Source organism: Sceloporus undulatus, chromosome 3 (assembly GCF_019175285.1).
Source record: "Sceloporus undulatus isolate JIND9_A2432 ecotype Alabama chromosome 3, SceUnd_v1.1, whole genome shotgun sequence".
NCBI lineage: Eukaryota > Metazoa > Chordata > Lepidosauria > Squamata > Phrynosomatidae > Sceloporus > Sceloporus undulatus.
Genome location: NC_056524.1, coordinates 248,312,086 through 248,326,838, shown reverse-complemented (window position 1 = coordinate 248,326,838; position 14,753 = coordinate 248,312,086). Strand labels below are relative to the sequence as shown.

At 43.2% G+C, this 14,753-nt stretch overlaps 1 protein-coding gene across 4 annotated transcripts in view; it reads left to right on the top strand.

Annotated features, from left to right (window-relative positions):
* The first annotated feature begins 2,618 nt into the window (after positions 1-2,618).
* The window catches only part of PPM1L (protein phosphatase, Mg2+/Mn2+ dependent 1L), a 300,090-nt gene continuing 287,955 nt past the window's right edge, over positions 2,619-14,753 (top strand). Inside the window, exons 1-2 of one of the 4 annotated variants that reach the window (XM_042457217.1) lie at positions 2,619-2,696; positions 5,148-5,871. In XM_042457217.1, coding sequence (XP_042313151.1) covers positions 5,473-5,871 — 399 coding nt within the window. In that variant the 5' untranslated portion in view covers positions 2,619-2,696; positions 5,148-5,472. Of the gene's footprint in view, positions 2,697-2,804; positions 2,827-3,141; positions 3,240-5,147; positions 5,872-7,509; positions 7,528-14,753 lie in introns of those variants that run through there. The other 3 variants (XM_042457219.1, XM_042457218.1, XM_042457220.1) reach the window with 3 other exon arrangements.

Here is a 14,753-nt window from a genome sequence, read left to right as displayed (position 1 = left end):
TTATTATTATTATACTTTTCCCCCAAACCACTCAAGAGACTCAATAATAAAATAGTTTCTTTAATGCTGGTTGCGTGTAACTGTATCCTTAAAAGCACTAAACAAACTCATGTGTTGAGCCAATCCTATAAGTTTATTTGGAGGTTAACAAATACAGTGGTACCCCGGGTTACGAAATTAATTCGTTCCGCGGTTAATTTCGTAACCCGAAATACCTTCGTAAGCCGAATTCCCATAGGCGCTAATGGAAAAATAGCTCTCTGCTGCCCTCCGGTGGCGGAAAATAGCGCCGCGGTTTTTTCGTAACCCGAAGAAACCTTCGTAAGCCGAAGCAATAAATCCCTATGGGATTTTTTCGTATCCCGAAAAATTCGTAACCCGGCGCATTCGTATCCCGGGGTACCACTGCAGTATGACTTGTGTGGGATGTTGTTCACAGTTGATATGCTATTGGCATACACTGTTTGTTACAGTGTTATATTTAGGATTTCTTGTCTTTATACTTACCTGTATATACTCGACTATAAGTCGATCTCATGTATAAGTTGAGGGCAGGTTTTGGGGCCAAGATTATGGATTGTTTTATGATATGTGGATAAATCGAGGGTAAAACTTAGGGGCATGTAACAAAGTATGTAAAGGACGATGCAAAGGAAAATAATGCCAAAGAACTTAGAAAATTCTGGAAGGCATAACTGTTTATGCTCATCCTAAAGGCTGGATAGATGAAAGAGTAGAGGGGATCCATACTTCTTTTTGATGCTCTCAGGATGGACTAAGCTCTCACCTTTTAGCACTCTATTCAGAGAAAGGGGACAGCTCATATATATATATATATATATATAATGAGTTAAAGTTCAGGACTTACATTGACCTATGGATAAGTCAACCCAGGTTTTTTGGGTCAATTTTTTGACTAAAATTTCTAAACTTATGCATGAGTATCTACAGTATTTGTTACAGTGACCCAAAACTATTCAGACTCTCCCATACACTTTTGTTTATTTCACTTTCATTACTGAATGTGCTCCAACTACTATTCTCCTCAGAGAATTGCACTTCACTTTCCCCAGGACACTCTTTGTCCTCTCATGGGGACTTTTAACACCTTTAACCTGTCTCTCTTGGCAGTATACTTGTCCCTCCACATTTGTGGATCTGATTATTCATGGATTTTATTAATACGTTCCCTCTAGGAATATCTGGGTCCTCCAGCACAACTCTATGGTAAAATTTAACCAAAAGTCGCACTGAAGGACCTAGAGATTCCCAGAGAGAACACTCCGCTAGGCATTTGTAGCTCCTCCGGTGCAATTCTATGGTCAATGTCTGGCAGATGTTGACCACAGAGTTGAACTGGAGGACCTAGGGATTCCTAGAGAGGTGTCCTCTCAGGTTAAAAACATGGTGTTTTTGCTATTTGTGGTTTTTCCTCATTCACGGGGGTCCTGTGCCCCTAACCCTAGTGAATATGGAGGGGCAAGTGTGTAAAGTATCTACTAAACCAGCCACCAAGGCTCTTCAAATTCCTCAGGGTGCTTTACAACTGCAACCCTTACTCTGAATCCTGTTCCTCACCAAGTCCCCAACCAACTAACCCACTCTCTCTTCCCTCTCCTGCACTGTTTATTATCCACTCCTAACTCTCCTCTCATTGGCTGGCGCTTGGCTCATCCTGATTGGGTGTTGCCGGGGCTTCTCTCTGTCTGCCTAACTCTGCCTTAGCTCCACAACCCCATAAGTCAGAAACTACTCAAAGACACATAATGACAACTGATGCACAGCCTAATTGTATTTACATGTGCATCGCTTCATGTGTTTAAAGTGGTAAGAGATGATGTTTTGAAAGAATTTTTAATTAAATTTTTATTTCAATTTTAAAATTAACAAGATCATATATTCTTTCAATATCACACATTCTATTGTTGAATCTCAGTTCTTCCTTACCTATTAGAAATTTAAAAAGGAAGAGAAAGACAAGAATGGGGGAGGGGGGACAATGTAAAGTAAATAAGACATATCTGACAAATACATTCTCAGAATAAAAATGAAAGGTTTTATTTATTTATTTTAAAATTAAGATTTAAAACCAAAACATTTAATTTTACTTTTTTTTTTAAAAAAAATTAAAATTAAAATTAAAAATGTAAATTAAATTAAATTAAAAATTAAAAATGTAATTTAAATTTAATTTAATTTAAAAAAATTAAAAATGTAATTAAAAATAAATTAAAAAAAAGCTAAATCCTTTCCCAGTGAGCCTCCCAATACTCCCACCATCTTCTTCATCGTTTTAAAGGGACACAGGTGAACAACAGAGCCAGTTCATACCAAAACCCAGACGTTAGGGGAGCAGTGGTGTCAACCCCCCCTTCCTTAAGGTGCCACTTGGTGCGGTCCAAACTCCCCTCACTCTCTTCACTGCAAAAGAAAATTAGAAAGCCATCCTCGCTTCCTCGCCCTATCTCTCCCTGCAGAGGGCGCACGAGAGCGCGCTTGCTTTCCATTCTAATGAAGAAGAGGGCTTGCTTACTACAACTCCCAGAACCCCTTACCGCCTTTGTCTGCCAATGCCTCGCCGGGGCCTGGGCGCGGAGGCTGCCGGGATTCGTAGGCCGCGGGGAGGGGAGGAGGAGGAACTGGCGCAAGGGAGAAAGGAAAGGGGGACCCAGCTGACCTCGACGGCGGCCCTGCAGGTGAGCAGAGAGGCGGCATGGGGGGCCAGGAGGAGGCCCCAGGGCCAGGGAGAGAAGCTGGCCGGCCCTGGGTGGCCAGGGAGAGGCTCAGGCTGCGTCCACACTACAGAGATAATCCGGTTTGACAGCGGTATAACAGCCAGGGGACCAAGGCTGTGGAATTCTGGGAATGGTAGTTTGTTCTGGCACTTTCCTTCCAGCAGGAGGGAAGAAGAAGGGTGAAAGGAGGCCCCCTCATACCCTTATGGCCCTTTGGTCTCCCAGAGCTGTCCTCCTTTTCTAGGACCAGTCCTCCATTCCAGCCTTCTGCCCAGAGGGAGGGGTTCCAAAAGGTCCTCCATTTGGAGCAGGACTAAGAAGCAGGGATTTAACTTGCAATGAATATTTTGAGCCTTGGTTGGATAAGGTCCAACTACCCAGGGTGACCAGGTTTGTCCTTTTTTTCCAGGACCCGTCCTCCATCCCAGCTTTCTGCCCAGAGGGAAGGATTCCAAAAGGTCCTGCATTTGGAGCAGGACGAAAAAGCAGGGATTTAATCTTTATGTCAGTGGTTTTAGCTTTTTAATCTAGACGTGTCCTGCATTGGACGTCCTACATGCTTCAGGGCCTTGTCCTCCTTTACGGTTAGGACGTGCACCTATCCCTCCCTGTCCCTTTGGACCAGGTTGTTGTGGCGGGCTTTCGAGTCCTTTCCGACTTATGGTGACCCTAAGGCACTGAACCTATCATGTGTTTTTCTTGGCCAGATTTCATCAGAGGAGGGTTTGCCATTGCCTTCCTCTGAGGCTGAGAGAGTGTGACCTGACCAAGATCACCCAGTGGGCTTCCATGGCTGAGCCAGGATTCGAACCTTGGTCTCCGGTCCTAGTCCCAACGCTCAAAGCACTACACCACGATGGGCATGCTATTCCTTCTCCCTTTGTCATTTTGTGGATTTTGGGATGTTATTCCCTTCATTGATGTGGGCCTCCAAGTTATTTTAAACGCATGGCAATAGCAATAGCATTTACATTTCTCTACCGCTTAATAGTGAGCTCAGCACTTTCTAAGCGGTTTACAATCTGTAAGACTTACTATGACCCTTGGTGAGTTTCTTCAGAGTGGGGTTGCCATTGCCATCCTCTGAGGCTGAGAGAGTGTGATGCCCCTTCTTGCATGCCAACTCCAGCCAATGCCAGAAGCAGCTAGTTCTCCCCCTTTGCCCCATGGGATGCCCTGAATGTGTAAGGATCTGAGGGACAGGGAGCCAAAATGGATGGAGATGCCCATGGGATTCTGCCAGGAAAAGATTGGGCTGCAGCTGTTTGGGGCGGACTAGGTATCAGTGCCTGGGATTGCTGGAGAAAGAGATGAGTCCATTTCTTGTTGACCAATTCCAGGTTGGCCTTGTTTGAAAGTCTTGTTTTGGGGGCCCTCAAAACTCGGAGACTTAAAAATATATGCTTTATAAATGGATGTGACTCTGCTGAACAACTGCCACAACCTAAGCCCCCATTTCCCCCTGCATACGAGAAAGTAGGCTCAAATGTACTTCATTATGTATAGAGATGCATCTGAGAAAATAGATTTAAGTCTATGAAAGCTCATGCTGCCAACCTCTTTCTTTCAGTTAGTCTCAAAGATTCTACAAGAACTCTCTACATACTGTTACTACAGACTATCATTGCTATTGCTTTGAATGCTACCAACTTTGTTCTTTCAGTTGGTCTCAAAAGTGCTGCAAAATCCCTTGGCATAATGAATTTCCAGACTAACACGGCTACATCTTTGAATTTTTTAGTGCCCAACTCCTTGCCCCCTTGGAGTCATTGCACCCCTTGTCCATTGCAAACAGTAGCCATCCCTTCCCTTTTGAAAGCCCATGCTGCCCTCCTCTAGGATGTGTGGAGTCTCTCAAGGGACCTGCTTTGATCCATGTGCTCTAATTCAATCCATGCACTTGGATTCATCTCAGTGCCAAAAGAGCTCTTTCTTTAAGCCCACTTTGTTTCATCTCCGTGGACGTTTTTTGCCATGTGGGTTTTTTTTCTTTTCTTTGTTCATTCGTTCTTTTTTAATATACTTTCTGATCTCTCTCCGTTTTTGGGATCATGCACTTAGCAAACTGGTCTTGGGCCGGGCAGCTGAGTGAAAGTGTCTAGAGTTGGCAAGAGTTGCATTTAGCAGAGTATGAATTGATTTACTGTCCCACTTCAGAGGCATCCCTGGGCAGCTGGGAGCGGATGCCTGGGAAACAGCAGCCAGGGGACGGTGAAGGCAGAAGAATCCTTTTGTGTGCTGGCTGGCTTGCATCACATAAGCCTTGGTGCTTCTTCTCTCGCCTCCGTCCTGGCTGGAGTAAGAATACCTTGCAGGAGTTCTCAGCTTGGGAAAAGCCTGGTCTGTCTGGCCTCTGGCTTTGCCTCCTTCATCTCCCCTCATGTGCTGATGCTTGCTTGCTTGCTTTTGCAGTCTGTCTGGGAGCTTCACACTTGTCATCGGAAGCAGCCAGCAAAGGGGACACAGATACGCCTGCCCTTGGTCGCACAGGAGCGAGTGCTGATTTCTACAACTTGACATCAGACCTCCCCCCCCCCCGCCATCTGTGACTGAGCTCCCTGAAGCAGCAGCACAGGGGGAAGAGGAGGAGGTGGCAGCCGTAGCAGTGGATAACCCTGCCCTCCGTGAGTTTGTATTGCCAGAGTATGCGCTGATTTGCTGCCTTGTCTCAAGACCCATCCCAACCGTCAGGGTGTGTGGTGCATGGTGTGGGGGGGATCCACTGCCTCTGTAATAAATGATAGAGGATACAATGACTTTGCTCTCTCTGCTGGGTCGGATCATGCGTTACTTCTTGCTGAGACCAGAGACACTCTTTCTGCTATGCATCAGCCTGGCCCTGTGGAGCTACTTCTTCCATACGGATGAAGTGAAGACTATTGTTAAGTCTAGCAGGGATGCTGTGAAGATGGTGAAGGGCAAAGTGGCAGAGATCATGCAGAATGACCGGCTGGGGGGTCTGGATGTGCTGGATGCAGAGTTTTCCAAGACCTGGGAATTTAAGAACCACAATGTGGCTGTGTACTCCATCCAAGGCCGGAGGGATCACATGGAGGACAGGTTTGAAGTCATCACGGACCTGGTGAACAAGACCCATCCCTCCATATTTGGGATATTTGATGGGCATGGAGGAGAGGTAAGTTTCAAGCTATTTGATTATTTTGTTCTTATAGTCTCCAGCTTTGGGTGATGGGTGGAGAATATGTCTGTTTTAAACTAGTAGCAAAGTTGATATTTGTTGTTTGCCAACATTTCTGGTTCAAAGGAAAAAGGTGTTTCAAGAATGTAACTGGAGAATATGGAGAAGACCTGGTCCTCTTGTCTGTTTAAAATTGGCAGGCAAAACATGAGAATAATGTCTAGGCATACAGGTTTGCTTGGAGTAAGTTCTTGTGACTGAATTGTGTGAGCCTGCCTTAAATGATGGCATTGGAAGAGTGATTTTTGTTTAAATGACTAACTATTGAAATGAAGTAGATTATTTTATTTTATTTGCAAAAAGAGGGGGGGGGGGGATGAATGGTTCAGTAGGAGATTCCCCTATAATTCCTGGCTAACAAACAGTGTTTGACAAACTTCCTTTCTTTTAATCAAACCAAGGAATTGACACTCCACACTTGTTCTTTGCCAGAATTAGAAGTTTCTTTTTTGTTTACACAGCTTCCTGTAGCCTTTCTGCTCACTTAGATGATCCATTTATCTTTGACAGCAGCAGCAGTCCGATACCTGCCTCCCTCCCTCCTTGTAATACATCCACAGAAAGGTGGTTTTGACTTTTTTCATCTGGGGTGGGAAATGCAAAAAGAAGGGTTGTTGATGGCATTCTATATGATCCTGTTTCATTTAACTGCTAAAGTTCAATGAAACATTTCACACAATCTGAAGTCCTTGCCATGTGTTTGTTTGTATTTGCGGCTGTGTTGTGATCTGAGGCTTCTTTGAGTGTCCTACAGCTGTTATGAGAAGTCAAACTTGCTAGGAGAGCTTTGACAGGGATTGGCCACAAACTGAGCTCCCCAAGGAGAGCAGCTGTTCTTATAGTAACTCCTGGTGTGTTATACCTCTTGCTATCCCTCTGTGCCTGAGTCACATGGGAAAATGGTCCCTAGCAAACGTAGCTACACTTACTTTGAAGGGAGTCCCATTTGAGTTCACTTGGGCTGTCTGCCCTGTAATAAACATACACTATATTGTGCTCTGAGTCTCCAGCAATGTAGGATTGGAAAATCTCTTAGCTTGGAGAATGGCTACTGTGAACACACACACACACACACACACCCCAGCTGAATTCCAGATCAGTTTATTTTTGAAGAGTCAAGCTAAATGATCTAATATTTGATTGTGATACATTTGTTTGTTTCTAAAGCGGGGAGGTACACAGAGGTGCGGATTGTATTCTGCCTAAGATCCTAAATTCAGTTGTCCCAACTGTGCCACATTTAAAATGAATATGAGCTATACAAGAGCCCAGTAACATTTCTAATGGCACAGTTTCTGTTTATTGTATTTTGGCAAATCTTTGCTTAGGAGAAATTTGTGCTGGGTTGTGCCCCTAGTTAATATGTGTAAACATTTGTAGCTCAGTTATTTTTTGAAAGCCAATCCATTTGTTCCCTCCTCAGTTCTCAACATGTTTGGTCTATTCTGCATTTTGAGGTATCCAGATTGGTGGCAGAAATAAGTTGGCAAACCACTTATTTACTGTGCACTTGCTCAGTCACTCCCCTCTCAGTCCAAACTCCATTTAGAACAATGCCTAAATTCTCTTTAAAAGCATGGTGAAAAATCAGTGGTAGGTAGAAACATTATATTAGCATTTAAATAACTCTCGGTCAGTATATCACAGTAGCTCTTGGTCTGCATATCAGAGAATATTTTGCTTTTAGGATAGAGTTGCATTAGTCAGTGCCCAATATATATGATCTAGAAAACTAAATACTTATGTACGTTTGCATGAAGGGTACCAAAGTTAAATGCATACACTTTGTTTATTATGTAGATGTTAGATTATTGTCTCTAAACAGCATGTTGTATTCAATGTAAGGTTTTTAAAGATATCAGGATTTTCTTTACATGTGAAGTGCCTGTATATACAACCTAGAAAACTAATGTCCAAAACACACTGCAGAAATAATCCAGTTTGAGACCACTTTAACTGTAGTTTTGTGAGACATTTAGCCTTCTCTGTGAGACAGCTCTGGTTCCACAATAAACTACAATTGCCACAATTCCCTAGCACTGAGGTAGTTAAAGCGATCTCAAACTGGATTATTTCTGCAGTATATTTTGGACCTAAGTATATATATATATGTAAGTCTGCATGAAGGTTAGCAAAATTAAAATATATATGAAATGCATACTGCTTATTTGTTATATCTGATTAATTTCCCCTAAATCAGGTTCTTCTACTCAGCATATGGTTGTTAAAGAATGCAAAAGGTGCTAGGATTTTCATTGAACATGGAGTACAGAAGTTGGTATTGCTAGTTAGTTTTGCTTTGGACAGAAATATGCAATAATATTTATGTACCGGTAGTCATAAAATAAGACTTTCTCAAAGTGGACTTCCTGATGCCTTAGACAGGAATGGAGAATCAGATAGATTTCAGAGAAAATGGTCTAATTTGTGCAAATGTGACATTTACATTTTTGGGGTGTGTTTCATGGTGTACAACCAAGGATGGAAGGGCTAACACTCTCTGCCTGATAAAGCACAGCATTTACCTCTAAAAAAAGGTTATGTCTGCATGAAAGGGCTGTTAACTGGAGGGGGAATAGGGAGAAATACAGAAAGCAAGTAAAAAAAAATAGGAAAAGAGAAGAGAAAAAGCAGAAAGAAAGAAGCAGGGGGAGATGGGAAGAGGGAAAAAGTGGCTTAAAACACTTCTAATTTTGGCTGCATTAGTATTTATAAAGAATGTATATATTTTCTGTCCACCAGGGTCCTCAATGCAATATGTTACTGCATAAACTCCAACCAATTAAAAAAATCAAAAGACAAATTGAAAATTTAAAAAACATTAAAAGGAAATTGCTGAGCAAAGTGCCCCCCACCACAGATTTTACTCCCTGTCAGACAGAATACTGATGGAGCCAAACTGACCTATCTTGGGGAGAGATCTTCAGTCAGGCTGTTGCTACAGAAAAGGGTTTGTCTTGTGTTTGTTGGTGGGGTTGGTTGTACAAAAGAATCCCCCAGGCATCTTTTCTGTGCCACCTGGGAGTGCATGTGTCCTTGGGAATAAAAAAGGTTAATGTGTTCTGCCATTCAGATTTACCTTTATTTCTGTTTCAGAGATAATTCAAATAGTCTGTCCTATTTAGAGCAGGGGAGGGCCGTGACAAAGGTCGTAGATTCTGCCCTCCACCCAGCATCATTCCTAAAGTGTCTGAAAATGAGGTAGCTTCACTTCTCCTTTCATTTTGACTGGGGGAAATGCCAATTTTCTTCATTTCCACAGAGGTTAGGGGGATATTACTGAGTAGGAGGGTATAGGGTAACCCACCCAACCCCAGTTTTGTGGTTATTGGGATGGTTTGGGGGAATAGGTAATTTGGGGGAAAATGCCAATTTTAAAGAATAATGATCAAGGGGATCAGAGGGCTTGGGTGGTCAGATGGTTGGTCTTCAGCACAAAATAGGAACCCAAGAAGTGGATACAACTGATAGGATACTTTCCCAACCCTAAAAAGGGCGGGAAACCTCTTTCAGCCTGAAGGGCAAATTCAATTTTCTAAAAGTTTTCAGAGGCTCCATTCTGGTGTTACAGTTGGGGATCCTAGTAAGTGAGAGTGGAACACCAGGAGGTTCAGATTTGGTCCAAGATGTTGTTGTTGTGTGCCTTCAGGTTGTTCCCAATTTATGGTGACTCTAAGGTGAATCTGTCATGGTTTTGTTTTTTGTTTTTTGTTTTTGTTTTTGTTTTTTGGAAGATTTGTTCAGAGGCGGGTTGCCATTGCCTTCCTGTGAGGCTGAGAGAGGGTGACTTGCCCAAGGGCACCCAGTGAGTTTCCATTGCTGAGCAGGGATTCAGACTTTGATCTCTCAAAGGCCTAGTCCAACACCCAAACCATTATCTCATGCTAGCTCCTCAGATATTTGTCCCTGCTTTATTAGAGTAGCCGAATAGGGCAGGGCCTTTTCTGTGGTAGCACTGCATTTGTAGACCTCTCCCAAGGGAAATCTCTCTTGTTCCCTCTTATTAGCTTTCAAACAGACAGCAAAAGCAGCTGTCTTCTGGGGGCTTTTGTCTTACTCTGGTTAGTTCCTTTCCTTGTTTCTTCAGTCTTGATCAATATTATTATATTTATTGAATGACTTTATATGATTTTATGTTACGTTCAGTAGCTTCTTAGCCCCTTATAAACTTTCATTTTGATGAATAAATAAAATGTTAGGAATTAACATAAATCTGTAGCAGCAGATTTCCCTCACTATGCACAGCTGTGGAGTTTCTCATCCAACATCCTCTTAGATTTTTTTCTTTCTTTCTTTCTACACATTTTATTCACAGTCAGCACGTAGCACACTTGGGCAAATAGCTGATGGAATGGCCAAGCAAGGGAAGCACCTATGACGTGTTTTTATTTAGTTCTTAGTGTAGAAATGATTTTATGTTGGTGTTCTTGGGGTACTTTGCATAAAGAGAACAAAACATGTGAGCAAAGGTAGGAGGAGTTGGGCTTGTTTAGCTTGGTGAAAGGAAGACTGAAGGGTGCCATGATTTCTCTTTTTAAATTCCTCAAGAATATTGAGAAGAAAGGGCAGGTTTGATTTCTGCTGTCCTAGGGAGTAGGACCAGGTCTAATGGTTAAAAGTTACAGGAGGGCAGTTTTCGATGGAACATTAGAAGGAACTTTTTGATAGTAAGAGCAGTTTGGCACTGGAACCAATTACTTAGAGAGATGGTGGGGTCTCTTTCTCTGGATACCTTCAGAAAGAATCTGGACACCTACCTGAACAGATCAAACCAGAAATCTCCTTGGAAGCCACAATGATCAAATGGAGGCTGTCATACTTAGGCCACAGAATGAGAAAGCATGGATCACTAAAAGAAACAAGCTAGGAAAGTTGGAGTGCAGAAGAAGGAAAAGCCTGCATACCAGATGGATGGACTCAATCGGTGGATCAGAAGCATGGGTTTGCAGGGTCTGAGCAGAGCAGTGGAAGATAGGGAGTCTTGGATGTGTCTCATCCACAGGATTGCCATGAATAAGAGTCGACCAGAGGGTATCTAACAACTAACCTGCTGAGGATGCTTTAGATGGAGATCCTGTGTATGGCCATGTTGGAATGGTCCTTGCCTCTTCTCTTTACTGAATCAGAATTTCCCCTTCCTGGGAACTAGAATGGAGCTTGACATGGGAACAGTGATTTAATAGTAACTTTTGAAGTACATCACCTCATACCTAGGTTCTCAGAGAAAGGATGGAAATACTGTATTGATCCATATTAACAAATTAGTTCTCATAGTTTTCATTTCCATCAAGATCAGGTCTTTTGCAAAACTAGTGATCCTTAGTTATTGTGGGAGTCTACTATAGACTCCCAAGTCAGATGGAGCAATTGGATGATGCCTTTCTAGAACAGATGACCACACACTCAGAAAGGAGAGATGTAGTAGTGATGCGTGACTTCAACTATCCTGATATTTGTTGGAAGTCAAACTCAGCCAAATCCTTAAGGTCTAGTAAATTCCTCACTTGCCTTGAAGATAATTTCATTGTCCAAAAGGTGGAAGAGGCAACAAGGGGGTCAGCTATTTTAGATCTGATCCTAACCAACAAGGATGACTTGGTTAATGAAGTGCAAGTGGTGGGATACTTAGGTGGAAGTGACCATGTTCTCTTGGAGTTTGTTATACAGTGGAAAGGAGAAGCCAGACATAGTCAGACACGCATCCTAGACTTTAGGAAAGCTGCTTTCAGTAAACTTAGAGAAATACTGGGGGTGATCCCATGGTCAGGAATACTAAAAGAGAAGGGCGTTCAGGACGGATGGGACTTTCTCAAAAGGGAGATACTGAAGGCACAAATTAAAACAGTTCCAGTGAGAAAGAAAAACGCAAGAACCCAGGATGGATGACGAAAGAACTTTCAACTCAGCTAAATTTTAAACGGAACATGTATAAGAAATGGAAAAATGGGGAAATCACCAAAGGAGAATTCAAACAAATAGCTAGCAAGTGTAGAGATAAGGTCAGAAAAGCTAAAGCACAGAATGAACTCAGGCTTGCTAGAAAGGTTAAGAACAACAAAAAGGGCTTTTATGGATATGTCCGCAGGAAAAGGAAGAAGAAGGAAACGGTAGGGCCACTGCGTGGAGAAGATGGCAAAATGCTAACAGAAGACAGAGAAAAGGCAGAATTACTCAACACTTTCTTTGTCTCAGTCTTCTCAGAAAAGGCAAAGGGAGCTCAACCTGAGGATAATGGAGCAGAGGACAGAATAGGGGAATTTCAATACAGAATAAGTAAAGAGATAGTAGAGGAATACCTTGTTAATCTCAATGAATTTAAGTCTCCAGGACCAGATGAACTACATCCAAGGGTATTAAAAGAACTGGCAAATGTAATATCGGAACCCTTGGCAATAATCTTTGAAAACTCCTGGAGAACAGGAGAAGTGCCAGCAGACTGGAGGGGGGCAAACGTTGTCCCCATTTTCAAAAAGGTAAAAAAAGACGATCCAAACAATTATCGTCCAGTTCAGGGGTAGGCAACCTTTTTGAGCCGGGGGCCGGGTTGGTTTCCCCCAGACAACGGGGGGGTTGGGGGAGCCAAAAAATAAATAATTAAATAATATAGGACAACATTTTCAAATGTAGGACACATTTTTTAAAATGGAGGACATGCGAAAAATTTGATGATTTAAAAAAAATGTTAATATAAATGCATGTTTCTTAGGCATGATCAAAATGGAGGACATTTGGGCATTATTCCTAGACAGATGGCAGAAATGTACTTCCCTTTCTGGCCAACCCCCCCTCCCCCCATTCCAAACAGCACATTTGGACACTGAACATGGCTTTACTTAACATGGCCTCTTGCATATTTCAGAGGCTTATTGCATAACCAAACTCTTTGGGTTTCACACTGAACATGGGTTCACATGGCTATGCATATTGAACATGTCAAGGTGGTTTCACAGTTCTTGCACCAAGTGTACTTCTCAGAAGTGTGTACTTGGTCAAGGGACTGTGGTTTTTCTTCACTGCGCATGAGTTTGTAAAAATCACAGCAATTTGCATTGGCCTTTCCTCAGAGGCTTTCTGATATCAATATCACCATTAAGGAACCAAAAACACACAGAAAAGGCACTTCGGAAATTCACACTCTCTTGGCTTCAGAAACAGTGCGTGCATGCCTCTCAAGCTGACTCATATCATCATCATCATCATCATCATCATCATCATCATCATCACTGTCAAAACAAGGGAGACTTGTTAGCATTAAAAGCACCCAAAACACACTTTGGAAGGTGATTCTCTCTCGGCTTCAGAAACAGTGCGTGCATACCTCTCAAGCTGACTCATATCATCATCATCATCATCATCATCATCATCATCATCATCATCATCATCACACTATCACTGTCAAAACAAGGGAGACTTGTTATGCATTAAAAGCACCCAAAATAAAAATTTTAAAAAACTTAGAGGCCTCCTCCTCCTCCTCATCCTTCTGCTCCCCCTCCTCTTCCTCCTCTTCTTTCTTCTCCTCCTCCCCCCTCCTCTTCCTCCTCCCCCTTCTTCCATGCACCGCGCGGCCTGGGGGCGGGGCGGAGGAGGCAGAGGAGAAGGAGGTGAGCGGCGCTGGGAGGCAGGGAGGGCAGCGCAGGGAGGGCAGTGCGGGGCTTCCCCCTTTGCCTCCTCTGCCCCAGGCCACGCAGGCCTCCCTCCTCTGCGCGGTGGAGGAGGAGGAGGGCAGCGTGGTCGTGCGGCCCAGGAAGAGGAGGAGGAGGTGGCAGGACCGGGCTGGGGCCGGTCCTGCCGCCTCCGCGGGCCGGGGGTTGCCGACCCCTGGTCCAGTTAGTCTGACCTCAATACCAGATTCTAGAGCAGATCATTAAACAGAGAGTCTGTGAACATCTAGAAAGCAATGCCACAATCACAAAAAGTCAACACGGGTTTCAGAGAAAGAAGTCATGCCAGACAAATCTTATCTCGTTCTTTGATAAAATTACCAGCTTGTTGGATGAAGGGAATGCTGTGGATATAATATATCTTGATTTCAGTAAGGCTTTTGACAAAGTTCCCCATGACATTCTTGCAAATAAGCTTGTAAAATGTGGGCTAGACAAGGCAACTGTTACATGGATTCGTAATTGGTTGACCAGACAAACCCAAAGGGTGATCAACAATGGCTCTTTTTATCCTGGAGAGAAGTGATCAGTGGGGTCCCACAGGGTTCTGTCCTGGGGCCAGTACTGTTCAACATATTTATCAGTGACCTGTATGACAGAATTGGGAGCATACTTATCAAATTTGCAGATGACACCAAATTAGGAGGATTAGCTAATACTCCAGAGGACAGGATCAAAATTCAAAATGACCTGAATAGACTAGAAAGCTGGGCCAAAGCTAACAAAATGAAATTCAACACGGAGAAATGTAAGGTATTGCACTTAGGGTGGAAAAATAAAATGCACAGATATAGGATGGGGGACACCTGGCTGAATGAAACTACGTGTGAAAGGGATCTAGGAGTGCAAGTAGACCACAAGTTGAACGTGAGTCCATAGTGCGATGCGGCAGCTAACAAGGCCAATACGATTCTAGGCTGCATCAATAGAAGTATAGTGTCTAGATCAAGGAAAGTAATAGTGCCACTATATTCTGCTTTGGTCAGGCCCCACCTGGAATATTGCGTCCAGTTCTGGGCGCCACAATTCAAAAATGACATTGAGAAACTGGAGCATGTCCAAAGGAGGGCGACTAAAATGGTGAAAGGTCTGGAAACCATGCCCTATGAGAAACGACTGAGGGAGCTGGGGATGTTTAGCCTGGAGAAAAGAAGG